The following is a 14,798-nucleotide window of genomic DNA, read 5'->3' as shown; positions in this document are numbered from 1 at the left end:
GCAGATTCCTGGCTTCATCAGCATAGTCTGTGTAGTGTTTTCTAGCCCTATTTTCATGGATAAGACAGCCTTCAGATTCTCCATTTTATGCAGGGTTCAGTTCCCATGCTCTTCTTCTGGTGGGCCTGAGGCCACAAATCCTGGCTCCTTGTGACTGTTAAACTCCAGTTCTTGGCTCCTAGGTCCTATATCTACACCTAAAACTTTTTTTGAACATTCCAGTTTCCTCTCTGCTTATCTTTTTTAATTTCTGGATTATTGGGATACCCCCGTTTTTTGTTCTAGACTATAATTAAACAACATTATTTCCATGACGTTTTATTCAGCATTTTTGTGTTTGTGGTGGAAGGAATGCCCCCATAAGTACCAGGTCATGTTGTCTCAACCCTATGCTTCACAAGTGATACAATACCAACTTCCTCTTCTTTGTTCTTTATCTGTTAAATATATATATTCATTCTTCCTGCCATTTTACTACATATTTCCCCCTCCTTTTCAAAGGAAGACGTGAAAAAGTTGTGACTTCTCTCAAATCAAAGGGAAATGCGTTCACTTGTGCTTATAAGGCAACAAAAATAATACAGAAGTCTTATTTTAAAGGTAAATCTCTTTTTAGCTTATAATAGATTTCATTTCAATCAAAATGGAATTTTATCGTGTATCCGAAATTCTTATGCCATTAGGCATATAAAATGATCCAGTCACATTTTAATAATGCTTTTATTTTCACAGAATATGATCCTTTTAATGATAGTAACACTTAAAGTTATATTAATATATTAAATTAAAGTTCTATAAATATAAGATATTAAATTAAAGTTATATAAATATATATTAAATAAGTATATATAATATGTTATATATATAATTATGATATATTATAATATATATCATATATTTATTTATAAATATAGATATAGATATATAGATATATAGATATATAGATAGGGAGCAGTTAGAAGTAACATAAATATAGCCATTCAATAATCTGTTTTTTCAGATAAATATAAAAATTTCAGAAATAATAAAAACTTATGTCTTTACAAAGGTAGATGTTAAAAATAAGTTTGTAATAAATGAACAAAGAAAAAAGATATAAACAGATGCTTAAGTATAGAGGAAAAACTGGTGGTTATCAGAGGGGAGATGGGAGGGGGGTTAGGTGAAATAGAAAGGGTTAAGAGTATCGTGGTGAGCACTGAGTGGTGTATAGAATTGTTGATTTACTATATTGTACACCTGAAACTAACACTGTTAATTATATTGAAATTTAAAAATTATAAAAAAACTATAAAAATAAGCTTGTTAAGACTCTACTTATAACTCATGGTCTATTAATATAAAAAGGCAGGAAATTCGTTGAAATAATAGGCATTGTGTATAAAAATGTTGAAAGATGTTAAATACAAATCTGGAGCAAGGCATTTTTAAAATTTACCATATATGACAATAAGTGAAATACTACTGTAGAGCCTATATCATTGAGTACACCATAGTTATGGCTATAAGTGAAACAAAAAATATAGTTATGTGTACATATATTCAACAAATATTTATTGCAGTCTTATTTAACACAAAACTTACAAAAGACCTAGTTTTTACCTTCACAAAACCTAGGGAAGGCAGGCAAACAGTATTTATAGTAGATACATATTGAATATTTAGTTGGTAACGTAGAAGAAATGTCTAGGCCTTTCTCGGATCAGTTAGACCAGTTAAGAGTTTGTTCAACAGGTAGACTTAGAAAAGGGAGGAGAGTCATAAAGGTATGAGAGACTTTGGGGAAATGTAAGGATGTTAGTACAACTAGAACATAAAACAGAATATGAAATTCAAAAGAAAAGATGTAATAGTAATTACCATTTGCTCTTCCCACCCTGAAATATATGAGATTTTCTAAGGAGAAAGAGAAAATGTGGTGTTCTATTACAGACTTTTGGTAACATTGCCCCAGGTTTCAGAAGGGGCAGATGATGTATATATTAAAAGGGGAGATTTAGACAGTATCTCCTGTTTGGGTGAATTCTCCTATTATTTAACATTGTGCCATTCATTCTGTTTGTGGTGGCCCATAGCTTATAAATACTCCCGGATGTCTTGTAACTCCTGGTGGTGAAGGTATGGGTAGATAGCAAGGATATTAGAACGTACTAAGTAATTTGAAGACTGACTTTTTGTAAATTGTTTTAGAGTGACAATGTTGTGTTGGACTGAGGAGCAGCAACAATTGAGCCTAAATCTGTGATTTATGAGGAATGAGCAAGTGGATCTGTTTTTCAAAACCAGAATGTAAATTGTCTAAAGAAAAGTGGTAGCACTACACACTATGCTGGATTCATAACCCTCACAATTCAGTGTTTTGAAGATGTCCTGGATAAAGTTTTGACAGAGCCAATGCATTTGGGCATGAACTTTCTTCACTTGCATGTACAGCCAGGTACCTGATGGAGTGACACATATGACAGAGTGGTCCTTTCTGTATTCCTTGCCTTCTCGGTGGCTCTGAGTCCTGGCCAAGCTTTCTGGTTGCAGAGGCAATGCCTGGGCCCCATGCCAAATTATCTTAGCTCTAGTTGGAACTGGTTGGGTGAAACATTTCTTAAGCCAAAAGGCCTCCTGGGAAAGGTTAACCTCTAATTTTACCCCCTAAATTCTGCTTGCATGATGCTATACCAGCATTGCAGTTTTGATAGCCTAACATTAGTGTTAAAGTTGACCATAGCGTAACTTTCAGATTTCTTTAAGCCTTTCCATTTTGTTACAGGCAGCCCATGATGATATGAATCATGCCTACCCCTCAAGGTGGTGCCTTCATGCCAATAGCCTTTATTATCAGAAATTTTCCTCCTTTTCAGACGTCAAATCTTGGAATGCTTAGCTCTCCCCCCCCCCCCACCAAGAGTTATAAGAATTGCATTCTATTTGATAACTATAATTTTCTCATTTATACTTAAATCTATGTTTAACTTTATTTAGTATTCATCAGCAATCTTTCATGCCAGATTTCTCTCCTCGTGCATTCTCTATTGTAACTCATCCATTATTGGTTAAGTTATATCTTTAGGAATCTCTTCAGAGTGTGTACTGGGCTCTCATTTCCTGATTTTATGCATATCTGAGAATGTCTTTCAATTGCCTTTCAAACCGAAGAACTTCACTAAGTATAGAATTTTGGGGCTAGATCTAGAACAGATCCAGTACTGTATTTGGTATTTAGAGATGTGACAATAATCATAGTTGTAGCAGACATTCATTTATTACTTGCTATTTGACAGACTCTTACATGAGATTGTTTAATCCTTAGATCCAATTCTGGGTACTAATATTATTTCATTTTACTTGTCAAAGTCATCTAGCTACTAAGTAAGGAGTTTGAAATTTGAACTTAAGCAGTAATGCTCCAAAATCCTTACTCTTGGGGCACCTGGCTGGCTCAGTTGGTTAAGCGTCAGACTCTTGATTTCGGCTCAGGTCGTGATCTCGCCATTGGGTTCTGTGCTGGACGTGGCACCTGCTTAAGATTCTCTCTCTCCCTCTCTCTCTTCCCCTCCTCACCTCTCTCTCTCTCTCTCTCTCAAAACAAAAAATCATGACAACAACAACGAAAAAAACCAAAGTCCACACTCTTAATTTTCTATACTACCTTTCAGGTTAATAATAATAAATTTCAGGTTAATAATAATAAATTTCTATACTACCTTTCAGGTTAATTAGGCTCAAATGTCTAGCTGTGTGACTTTAGAAATGTTACTTCTCTGTGCTTCAGTTAACTCTATAAAATGGGACTAATGTTAATAATAAGGATGCTATGATGATAAATGAGTTGATACATGCAAATAGTTTATAACAGTGCCTAGCAGATAGTAAATACTTGATAGTGGCCTGCTGCTGTTGTTATTACCTTATAGATAGTAAGATCCAGATACAAACTTCGAATAATCAATCTTATTTCAAGTAACTCAGTAAATACTTGATAGTGGCCTGCTGCTGTTGTTATTACCTTATAGATAGTAAGATCCAGATCCAAACTTTGAATAATAAATCTTATTTCAAGTAACTCTGCTGTTTAAAACTATAGTATAGTATCAAAAATTAGGTGGAAATTAGGCATGGAAATTAGGCATTTACATTTAGTGGGGAAAAGTGATTATTCAAACAGTATTGGGACATACATGATAAGCAATAAATGCTTGTTGAATGTATGAGGGTTTTATAAGAGTGTATATGCATTCACTTAATGAATATTAACAAGTAAGTATTAAGTATCCTCTAGGTCTGTATAGGCCAACTAGAATGAAACACAAAAATGATAGGGCATGATAATGAAATTGTAGATGATTTTCTTTTGAATTTCCTTAATTTGTTCCACAATTTCGCGAATAATACAATTTATAAAATTAACAATTTGACCAGATAATCACTATATTATTTTTTATATATGTTGAGTGAGTTTGAAGTAACTACAAATAAGTGGTTGGAAGGGCAGAGCTCAGAGTGAGGTTTTGGAGCCATGAGAAGATAATGAAACTACCCATATGGTGTGTACAGTGGAGTAAAACATATAAGAAATAGGCAAAGGACAAGATGTTGGCAAATGGAACTTAAAGGAACCATTAGAAAGACACATGAAGAGTCAGAAGAGACATGCCCCCCAAAACAAAGCAGGAGACAGGTGGGGAGAGAAATTATCAGTGGCAAATTATACAGAAGGTCAAGAAAGAATCCACAGTATTTAGGAATGAAGAAATCTTTTTTAAGCCGTTTTATAAGAACAGTGAATATATATAAGCCATATTATAGTATGCTGAGGAGTAAAGGAAGTTGGGTAGTTAGAGACTGAAAATGTAGATGATTTTTTCAACAAGTTAGATGACCAAGGCATGGATCCTGGAAGAATTTAGAGTGAGACAGAATTCCTTTTATTTTTCCCTTATTGCTGCTAGAATTTTTTGGCATGGAAACACTTGTGAAAGGAGGATATCATTGGAGAGGAAGAGTCTAAAGATTTTAGGAGAGAAAGGGCAAGATTTGAAAGCAGGTAGGAAACAATGGTTACAAGAGCATAGACTGAGAACCTTGGTAAGAAGAACTCCCTCTGAGCACTGAAAGAGAAGGTGCCATTGTAAATCATTTAAGAAATTGAAATACTATAATCAGCAGTATCCCAGATGCTGGTGTTTCTTTTGGGCTTTTGGTTTTTCCTAAATATTTGTGACCTAGGGGTAGAAGGCAGGAGAGCCTCCCTTCAAAAAAACAATTACATCCATGTGCACTGTTTAAGTTTTTTCTCTGTATAGAATGGAAAATCTTGCTCCCTACTTCCTGTTCTCTCTTCTTGTGAGAAATCAGTGTAGGGTCCAGATGAATAACAGATGGATGGATAGGTTAATTGACTGATTGATTGATTTACACATACTTTATTCCCACAGTCACTCCTGTAGCCTGCAAATATAACTTGTGGTAAAAAAATGAGCAGAGTCAAATCAAAAAGTAGCATGCAGTGTACACTCTACTAATCTGATGGACATGAGTGTGAAACTTCATAACCATCCTTTGTTAGGAGGAAAGCCCTAAGTCTATGCCTAAGACTCCTAAACAAGAGAATGAACATTAGTAGGAGAGAGTACATGGACATAAGTTTGTGGAGGAATATATATTTAAGAAAAGACCATCTGTGCTTATCCCAAAATGCCCCAGGCCAAGACCATTTTGTTGCTAGCTGTCTGACAGACATGGCCTTTTTTCCCTTTGTGCTTTGTTCACATCCTTGCCCTTGCTTGATAAAGCAAATGTTTAAGGTACCTCTGTGTTCCTTTACCACAAACTTTGGCCAGAAGAGTGAATCTGATTTTAATGCTGACTAATATAAAATATTAAAGGAAATTCCATAATCCTTTAAAATTACTTTTCATACTTCCAAAATATAAGTAAGCTGAAGAGGTTAAAAAGACTCAGTCTGTGCTACAGGAATTTATTGGAAAATGAGTGCCAAAAAGTAAATTTTTCGGTTAATTAATGTTTCTATGTTTAAGCTGAATTTTTTAAATTCAATCTAATTAAGTTAGATTGTTCCATGCTTTATTAAATGGAACACGTTTGTGGTTTAAAAGGATCATGGTTGTTATGTTTTCATTCATATGTGTATCTTGAGAAACTTAAGACCATGGGGGAAGTGAAGGGGAAAAAAAGTTACAAACAAAGAGGAAGGGAGGCAAACCATAAGAGACTCTTAAACATAGAAGGCAAACTGAGGGTTGATGGGGGGTGGGAGAGAGGGGAAAGTGGGTGATGGGCATTGAGGGGAGAACTTGGGATGAGCACTGGGTGTTGCATGGAAGCCAATTTGACAATAAATTATATTAAAAATAAAATAAATAAAATAAAATCATCATGGTTGAATATTAAATTAATATCCCAGACCTTTTGAAGGAAAACTCCACAAATGATCCCATGGTCACACATAGTATGTGCATTTCTTCTACAATTCTTCTGTCTTTTCCTTCATTCAGTACTTCTCAGTGTTTTAAATTTTTCTCATTTATCATTATTTCCATTTATTGTGTTTTCTAATTTGCAGCCAAAATAACCTAGGCAGTAAAGTCAGCACAATCAGTGACATCTTTTTTTTTTTTTTAATGTGCTATTCACAATCATTTGACCCTGTAAGTAAGATAGCTCCAGGATTTTCCAATAGAATTAAGTGTATAGATTTTATAAAATGTCTATTTCAGAGACTTCTTTAGTTCTTTAGTCTGTTTCTTGAAGGTTTAGATGTCAGAAAGAAAAAAAAGTTTTACTATAGTTTGACTATCTTACATAACTAAAGCTTATCAACAACATGTAGATAACCTTGAAATGAGAAAGGGCTAAGGGCAATCTCATACTGACACCATTAAGAAGATGAACAGAAATATTATACAAAACATTTTTAAAGGAGTCATAAAATTAATTTATATGCTGTGTGCACCTCATTAAGGCTCATGAAGACACGGGTAAACTATTAAACAGGGTTTGGAGCATCCCCAACATTCACTTATGCCAGGCAAGAGGCGGAGAGAGACAGTAATGCACTTGCTGATGTGCATTTGTTGTTGTTGTTGTTGTTGTTGTTGTTGTTGTTGTTGTTGTTTTAAGTTTTCTATGCATAAAATTTCCAAAGGTCTTTAGATATCATATATAACTCTTGTTTTTGTTTTGTTTTCTAGGACAGCATAATTATTTATGTGCTGGAAGAAATGATTGCATTGTTGATAAAATCCGCAGAAAAAACTGCCCCGCATGTCGCCTTAGAAAGTGTTGCCAGGCTGGCATGGTCCTTGGAGGTAATACTGATGTTTTCATCAGTAATATGCTGTTGAATATTTACACTCTAAAACCGTGGGCCGGGAAATCCTAGTTTTCTTATTCATCTTTGTTCTTGTTTTGCTTTTCCTGTCATGATTATTGGTGTCTGAATGATGCAACCATTAATATCACATTAGCAATAGATTCTCATCTTTTTTAGGTATGTTATGAAAAGTAATAAGCCTTCATTTGTCTATATTGCCTATACGGAGATGCTATGAGAAGTTCACCAGCCTCTTATTAAGTAACATAGGTTGGATCTAGTCTCTACCACTCACTGTCTGGGTAGCCTTGGATAAGTCACTAACTCCTTCTGGGCATCAGTCTCCTTATTTGTAAAATGAGAGTACTGAGGTTCTTTTCAGAATCAAAAATTGATTCTGTGAATTGGTCAAGTACATTGGTCTTTATCCATCTCCCTCTCTCTCTCCATCAATCCCCTCCCACCCTACTTCCCTTCCTCATTCTCTTTAAGTAACTATATATGGAGCCCTTACCACTTACCAGGTACTCTTCTAAATTCTGGGGGTATAGCAGCGCACACACACACACACACACACACACACACACACACACACACAAAACAGAAACAGAAACAAATCTCTACCCTAATGGAGCTTACATTTTGGGTAGAGGAACAATAAGTATGTATGTCAAATTATTGTAAGTGTTATCAAAAATATTAAGCCGGATGAATTAATAGGAAGTATCAGGGAGAGGAGTCACTTCTGAATCCTTTAATTAATATTTTCATTTCACTTGGCAATTTCTTTTTCTTCCCCCTTCTAAGTATATTTTCTTTTTCCCTAAGTTTTTATTTATTGTTTTTCAAATTTTATTTTTTATGGTTCCAAGTTTTTATTTAAATTACAGCTAGTTAACATATAGTATATTAATTTCAAGTATAGAATTGAGTGATTCATTGCTTACATACAACACCCAGTGCTCATCACAACAAGTTCCCTCCAAGATAACCACCATCTACTTCTCCCATCCCCCTGCCCACCTCCCCTCTGGTAACCATTGTTTGTTCACTATAGTTAAGAGTCTGTTTCTTGGTTTTTGCTTCTCTCTTTTTATCCCCCTCTATTTTCATTTGTTTTGTTCTTAAATTCCACATATGAGTAAACTCATATGGTATTTGTCTTTCTCTGACTTACTTCACTTAGCATAATATTCTCTAGCTCCATCCACGTCATTGCAAATGGCAATAGTTCATTTTTTTTAAGGCTGAGCAATATCCCATCGTGTATACATACCACTTCTTCTTTATCCATTTATCAGTCCATGGACATTTGGGTTCTTTCCATAATTTGGCTATTGTTGATAATGCCTCTATAAACATCAGGGTGCATGTATCTCTTTCAAATTAGTATTTTTGTTTCCTTTGGGTAAATACCTAGTAGTGCAGTTGCTGGCTCATAGGGTAGCTCTATTTTTAACTTTTGAGCAACATCCATACTGTTTTCCAGAGTGGCTGTGTCAGTTTACATTCCCACCGACAGTACAGAAGGGTTCCCATTTCTTCATATCCTTGCCATCATCTGTGGTTTTCTGAGTTGTTAATTTTACCTACTCTGACCCATGTGAGGTGGTATCTCAATGTGGTTTTGATTTGTATTTCCCTGATGATGAGTGATCTTTTCATGTGTCTGTTGGCCATCTGGATGTCTTCTTTGGAAAATTGTCTATTCCTGTCTTCTGCCCATTTTTTAAAATGGATTATTTGTTTTTCAGGTGTTGAGTTTTATAAGTTCTTTGTATATTTTGGATACTAAACCTTTATCTGACATCATTTGCACATATCTTCTCCCATTCCTTCAGTTGCCTTTCAGTTTTGTAGATTGTTTCCTTCACTGTGCAGATGGTTTTACTTTGATAAGGTCCCAATAGTTTATTTTTGCTTTTTTATCTCCCTTGCCTCAGGAGATATATCTAGTAAGAATTTGCTATGGCCAATGTCAAAGAGGTTACTGCCTGTGTTCTTCTCTACGATTTTAATGTTTTCCTGTTTAACATTTAAGTCTTTTATCCAATTTGAATTTATTTTTGTTTATGGTATAATAAAGTGGTTCAGTTTCATTCTTTTGCATGTTGCTATCCAGTTTTCCTGACACGCTTGTTGAAAAGACTGTCTTTTTTTCCATTGGATAGTCTTTCCTAGTCTCTTGAAGATTAATTGACCATATATAGTTGTGGGTTCATTTCTGAGTTTTCTGTTCTGTTCCACTGATGTGTCTGTTTTTGCACCAGTAACATACTGTCTTGATCATTACAGCTTTGTAATATGACTTGAAGTTGAGAATTGCGATGCTTCCATCAGTTAACCATTTCTTAAGCAATATCTCCGGCATCATGAGTTTGATGTAATGGTTATAATTTTTCTAAAATACATTAAAATGAACTCATAACCTTTTTGTAGTGTGTATATATATATATATATATATATATATATATATATATATATAATAGAGACATAGTTAACCTAAAAGTTACCTTAGTTTCAGGTGTAAAACAGTGATTTGACAGGTCTATGTGCTGTGCTCACCACAAGTTTTGCTACCTTCTGTCTTCATACAATGCTATTACAATACCAATGATTTAATTCCCTATGCTGTAGCTTTCATCTCCATGACTTGTACATTCCATGAGTGGATAACCTGTACCTCTCACTCTCTTTCACCTATTTTGCCAATCCCCCCAGCTCCCTCCACTCTGGCGACCATGTTTGGTCTCTGCATTTATGGGTCTATTTCTGCTTTTCTGTTTGTTTCTTTAGATTTCACGTGTAAGTGAAATCATATGTTATTTGTCTTTGATGTATTTCACTTAGCATAATAGCCCCTAAGACTATGTATGTTGTTGCAAATGGCAAGATTTCATGCTTTTTCATGACTAAGTCAATTGCACATATATATCACATCTTCTTTATCCATCTATCTACTTATGGACACTTGGGTTGCTTCCCTAATTTGGTTGTTGTTTATAATGCTGCAATAAACATAGGGGTGCAAATATCTTTTTGAATTAGTGTTTTTGTTTTCTTTGAGACCCTGTGGTTTAATTACTGAATCATGTGGTATTTCTAACTTTTTGAGGAACCTCCATACTGTTTTCCATAGTAGCTACAACAATTTTCATTCCCACCAGCAGTGCACAAGGCTTCCTTTTTCTTCATATCCTTTTCAGCACTTGTTATTTATTGTCTTTTCAATTCTAGCTATTCTGACAGGGATAAGGTAATACCTCACTGTAATTTTGGTTTGCATTTCCCCGATGTTTAGTGATTTTGACCATCTTTCATATGCTGGTTGGCCATGTATGTCTTCTTTGGAAAAATGTCTATTCAGGTCCACTGGCCATTAAATTTTTTTTTAATGTTTGCTTATTTTTGAGAGACAGAGATAGAGAGAGAGTATGAGTATAGGAGGGACACAGAATGCAAAGCAGGCTCCAGGCTCTGAGCTGTCAGCACAGAGCCTGACTCAGAGCTCAAGCTCCCAAACCTGGAGATCATGACCTGAGCTGAAGTTGGACACAACCAACCTGACCAGGAGCCACCCAGGAGCCCCTCTGCCAATTTTTAATCAGATTTTTTTTTTGGTGTTGAGTCATATAAGTTATTTATAAATTTTGGATATTAATGCCTTGTCAGATATATCATTTGCAAAAATCTTCCATTCAGTAAGTTGCCTTTTTGTTTTGATGATGATTTCCTTCACTGTACAGAGGCTTTTTATTTTGGTTTGGTCCCAATAGTTTAATTTTGCTTTTATTTATCTTGCCTGAAGAGACATATCTAGAAAAATGTTGCTAAGAACAATGGCAAGATATTATTGCATGTGTTTTCTTCTAGGAATTTTATGGTTTCCAGTTTCACATTTAGGTGTTTAATCCATTTTGAGTTTATTTTTGTATATAGTTTAAGTAAGTGATCCAATATCATTCTTTTGCTTAATGCTGTCCAGTTTTCCCAGCACCATTAAAGAGACTGTCTTTTCCCCCCTGCATATTGTTGTCATAGATTAATTGATCATAAAAGCATTAGTTTATTACTGGGCTCTCTATCCTATTACATTGATCTGTGTCTGTGTTGGTGCCAGTACATGGTGTTTTTATTACTACAGCTTTGTAGTATATCTTGAAATCTGGAATTGTTATACCTCCAGCTTTGTTCTTCTTTCTCAAGATTGCTTTGGCTATTTGAGGTCTTTTGTAGTTCCATACAAATTTTAGTATTACTTTTTCTAGTTCTATGACAAATGCTATTGATATTTTGATAGGGATTTCACTGAATGTGTAGATTGCTTTGGGTAGCATGGACATTTCAATGATACTGAACTTCCAATCCATGAGCCTGCTATACGTATTTGCATTTGTGTCCTCTTCAATTTGTTTTGTTAATGTCTTATAGTTTTTTTTTATTTTATTTAAATCCAAGTTAGTTAACATATAGTGTAATATTGGTTCCAGGAGTAGATTTTAGTCATTTATCACTTACATATAGCACCCAGTGCTCATCCCAACAAGTGCCCTCCTTAATGCCCTTCACCCACGTAGTCTATCACCCCACCCACCTCCCCTCCAGCAACCCTAAGTTTGTTCTTTGTATTTAAGAGTCTCTTATGGTTTGCTTCCTCTGTTTTTATCTTATTTTTCTTTCCCTTCTCCTATGTTCATCTGTTTTGTTCCTTAAATTCCACATATGAATGAAGTCATATGATATCTATCTTTCTCTGGCTGACTTATTTCGCTTAGCATAATATGCTGTAGTTCCATCCATGTTGTTGCAAATGGCAAGATTTCATTCTTTTTGATTGCCGAGTAATATTCCAGTGTGTGTGTGTGTGTGTGTGTGTGTGTGTGTGTGTGTGTGTGTGTACATACATACCATATCTTCTTTATCCATTTGTTAGTCAATGGACATTTGGGCTCTTTCCATAATTTTGCTATTGTTGATATTGCTGCTATAAACATTGGGGTACATGTGCCCCTTAGAATCAGCACTTTTGTATCCTTTGGATAAATACCTAGTAGTGCAATTGCTGGGTTATAAGGTAGCTCTATTTTTAATTTTTTCAGGAACAAAAACACTGTTTTGCAGAGTGGCTGCACCAGTTTGCATTCCTAACAACAGTGAAAAAGGGTTCTCCTTTCTCTGCATCCTCAGCAACATCTGTTGTTTCCTGATTTGTTAATTTTAGCTATTCTGACAGGTGTGAGGTGGTTATCTCATTAGAATCTATAATTGAAAATCTATCCCAAGCCAAAAATAGTCATTCACATAATATAACCATTTTAATATTTTTCCCATTAGAGTTTTTTTAATGATTCTCCATAATATAACAACTTGCTGTATTATGTAATTATAAAATATATTAAGCCTACCAAATTAATAAAAATAAACAAGTAAATACCTATATATCTGTCACTCAATTTTTAATTGATATGATCATTTTTCATATATTCTTCACTCTAAGGAATAATATATTAACAGATATTTTAAAGCTTTTGATATGTTCTTTCACTAAACTCATTAGATTAATTTCTTATAAAATTTCCTTGTCTCTCTTTTTTTAAAATCAGGTAGTCTCTACAAACCTTCCAAACTACCCCTGAAGTTATTTCAAGTTAATTTGTCTTCCCCAAACACCATATTGTCATTCAAAATAATTTAGGGAGTTTCATAGTGTTAGATGGTTCATAGGACTAATATATAATGCAGTATCTTTGATTCTGAGGGCTATCTGGGATATAAAAAAAAGAAAGAAGAAGGAAAACCTTACTGTATTTCAGGCATATTTGAAGGAAAGATTGATTGAATTCTAATGTTATCTTGTGGTCAGTATCACAAACTGAGAAATATGGTTTGTGTATTTAAATATCTCATAAGTAGATCTGCACAGAGGTTTATTAGAAAGAAGTGGCACCACACTCTGATATGTCATAGTCCTGGTATTGGTCTGCCTGGAAGAGTTAATAGCAAAAGTCTGTGGAGTCAACAGTCCAGTTCTTATAAATCAGAAAGGTATGCAATTTCTGGATCAGATTCTAACTGCTAGTCCTGTATTAAATTTCTGGAGTAAGGGTAAGTGTACTTGTATTCTACTGAGAATGTGAGAGCTTCCTTTTGAATGATAATCAGGGTTGCTTCTAGTTGGATTCTTTCATAATTAGAAGAGTTTCACTTAAGTAATAATAGCCTACATATTACTAAAAATGGAGATACATCCTTTCCTTCCTTCCTACATGTTTACCACTCTGAGGTTTCTCATTTCTGATATAGAGACCATTTAAATAACAAAAGATGAAACAAAGAGTAAACCTTGAAAATTTTTTTAAAGATTTAATAAAATATATGGAAGAATTTCAGAAGCCAGAAATATTAATGTTTTCACAGGTCATGACATAGATATCGCAGGTTGTAATACCAGCTTTAGTGGCTGTGTGCTGATTATAAGAATTGTGTTTGAGTTATTGGGTCTCTTAGTTGCATATAAGTCTTATTTTTAATAAACCACTTTCCTTGCCTTCACCAGGTCACAATAAACTCTTGCATTTTGTTATTGCTATACAGTACTGAGTAGGAAAGATAGTTACATGCTGAAGTATGGTAATATATCTTCTAATTTAGGTGTTATGCTTCCAACTTCTTTCCTTTGGAAAAAATTTTTGTGTAATGACTCACAAAAAAATTCTAAAATGAATACGGCTCTGTATTTTGCATTTGTGGTAAAAATGATGAATTATTATAAAGGTAATTAGCTCTTACAAATATAAGTAACTTTCTACATAAAGGAATGATTAAATACATAGTTAATGTTAGCTGAAATTTTTTTAAAGCTGGAGACTATTTTTATAGGGTTGTTATTTATTTATTTATTTTGGTAGAAAGCCTTTTCTTCAGATTTTAAAGGGTTATGCTAGAAAGCTAGTTTCTTTCCTGCCCCCTTTTGCCCCTATATTCACCTCCCATGTCTCTTGGCAAAGAGAATAACTTTCTGGGCTACAGAATATGGGTTGTGTAGTAAAGTGTTGTTGTTTTTTTCTCTTCCTATACTTGAAAGCCAGAAAGTCTTTTTTTTTTTTTTTTTTGAAGAATTTCTGAACAGTACCTTCTTTGGAAGTATAGAAACTTAGTCTGTGCCTTTAATTACTATAAAAACTGAAATCATCTGTCCTCTCTTTGATGCAGGAATTGGTTTGGGTGATGCCTGCCACCTAACCTCTTTGGACTATCTTCCTCTTATGAGCATTTCCTTTTCTACCCAAACCCTGGTCTTTGAATGAGCAACCCCCATACCAAGATAATACTTCTCACACTATTTCCTCAGTTCACTAAATTGAATGAAACCTACAGCCAAATAATGTCTTCTGGTCACTTCCTGATTGTTCACCCTAAACCCCCTTTCACACATACGGGATAAGGATATTCCTTAGAATATTCATTCTCA

The 14,798-nt window shown here is 34.5% G+C and overlaps 1 protein-coding gene and 1 long non-coding RNA gene across 3 annotated transcripts in view; one reads left to right on the top strand and one right to left on the bottom strand.

The window, feature by feature from the left end:
- Window positions 1–14,798, top strand: part of PGR (progesterone receptor) — a 105,361-nt gene that overhangs the window by 32,263 nt on the left and 58,300 nt on the right. For both annotated transcript variants that reach the window (XM_060605291.2, XM_060605292.2), the window contains exon 3: window positions 7,206–7,322. In XM_060605291.2, the coding sequence (XP_060461274.1) occupies window positions 7,206–7,322 (117 nt within the window). The remainder of the gene's footprint in view (window positions 1–7,205; window positions 7,323–14,798) is intronic.
- The window catches only part of LOC144612905 (uncharacterized), a 66,129-nt gene continuing 57,759 nt past the window's right edge, over window positions 6,429–14,798 (bottom strand). Inside the window, exon 4 of the long non-coding RNA XR_013550066.2 lies at window positions 6,429–6,587. This is a non-coding gene — a long non-coding RNA (uncharacterized LOC144612905). The remainder of the gene's footprint in view (window positions 6,588–14,798) is intronic.

The sequence above is a fragment of the Panthera onca genome, chromosome D1 (genome assembly GCF_046562875.1).
Source record: "Panthera onca isolate mPanOnc1 chromosome D1, mPanOnc1 haplotype 2, whole genome shotgun sequence".
Lineage (NCBI taxonomy): Eukaryota > Metazoa > Chordata > Mammalia > Carnivora > Felidae > Panthera > Panthera onca.
The sequence above is the reverse complement of the archived record's forward strand: the minus strand, read 5'-3'. Positions and strand labels throughout refer to the sequence as shown.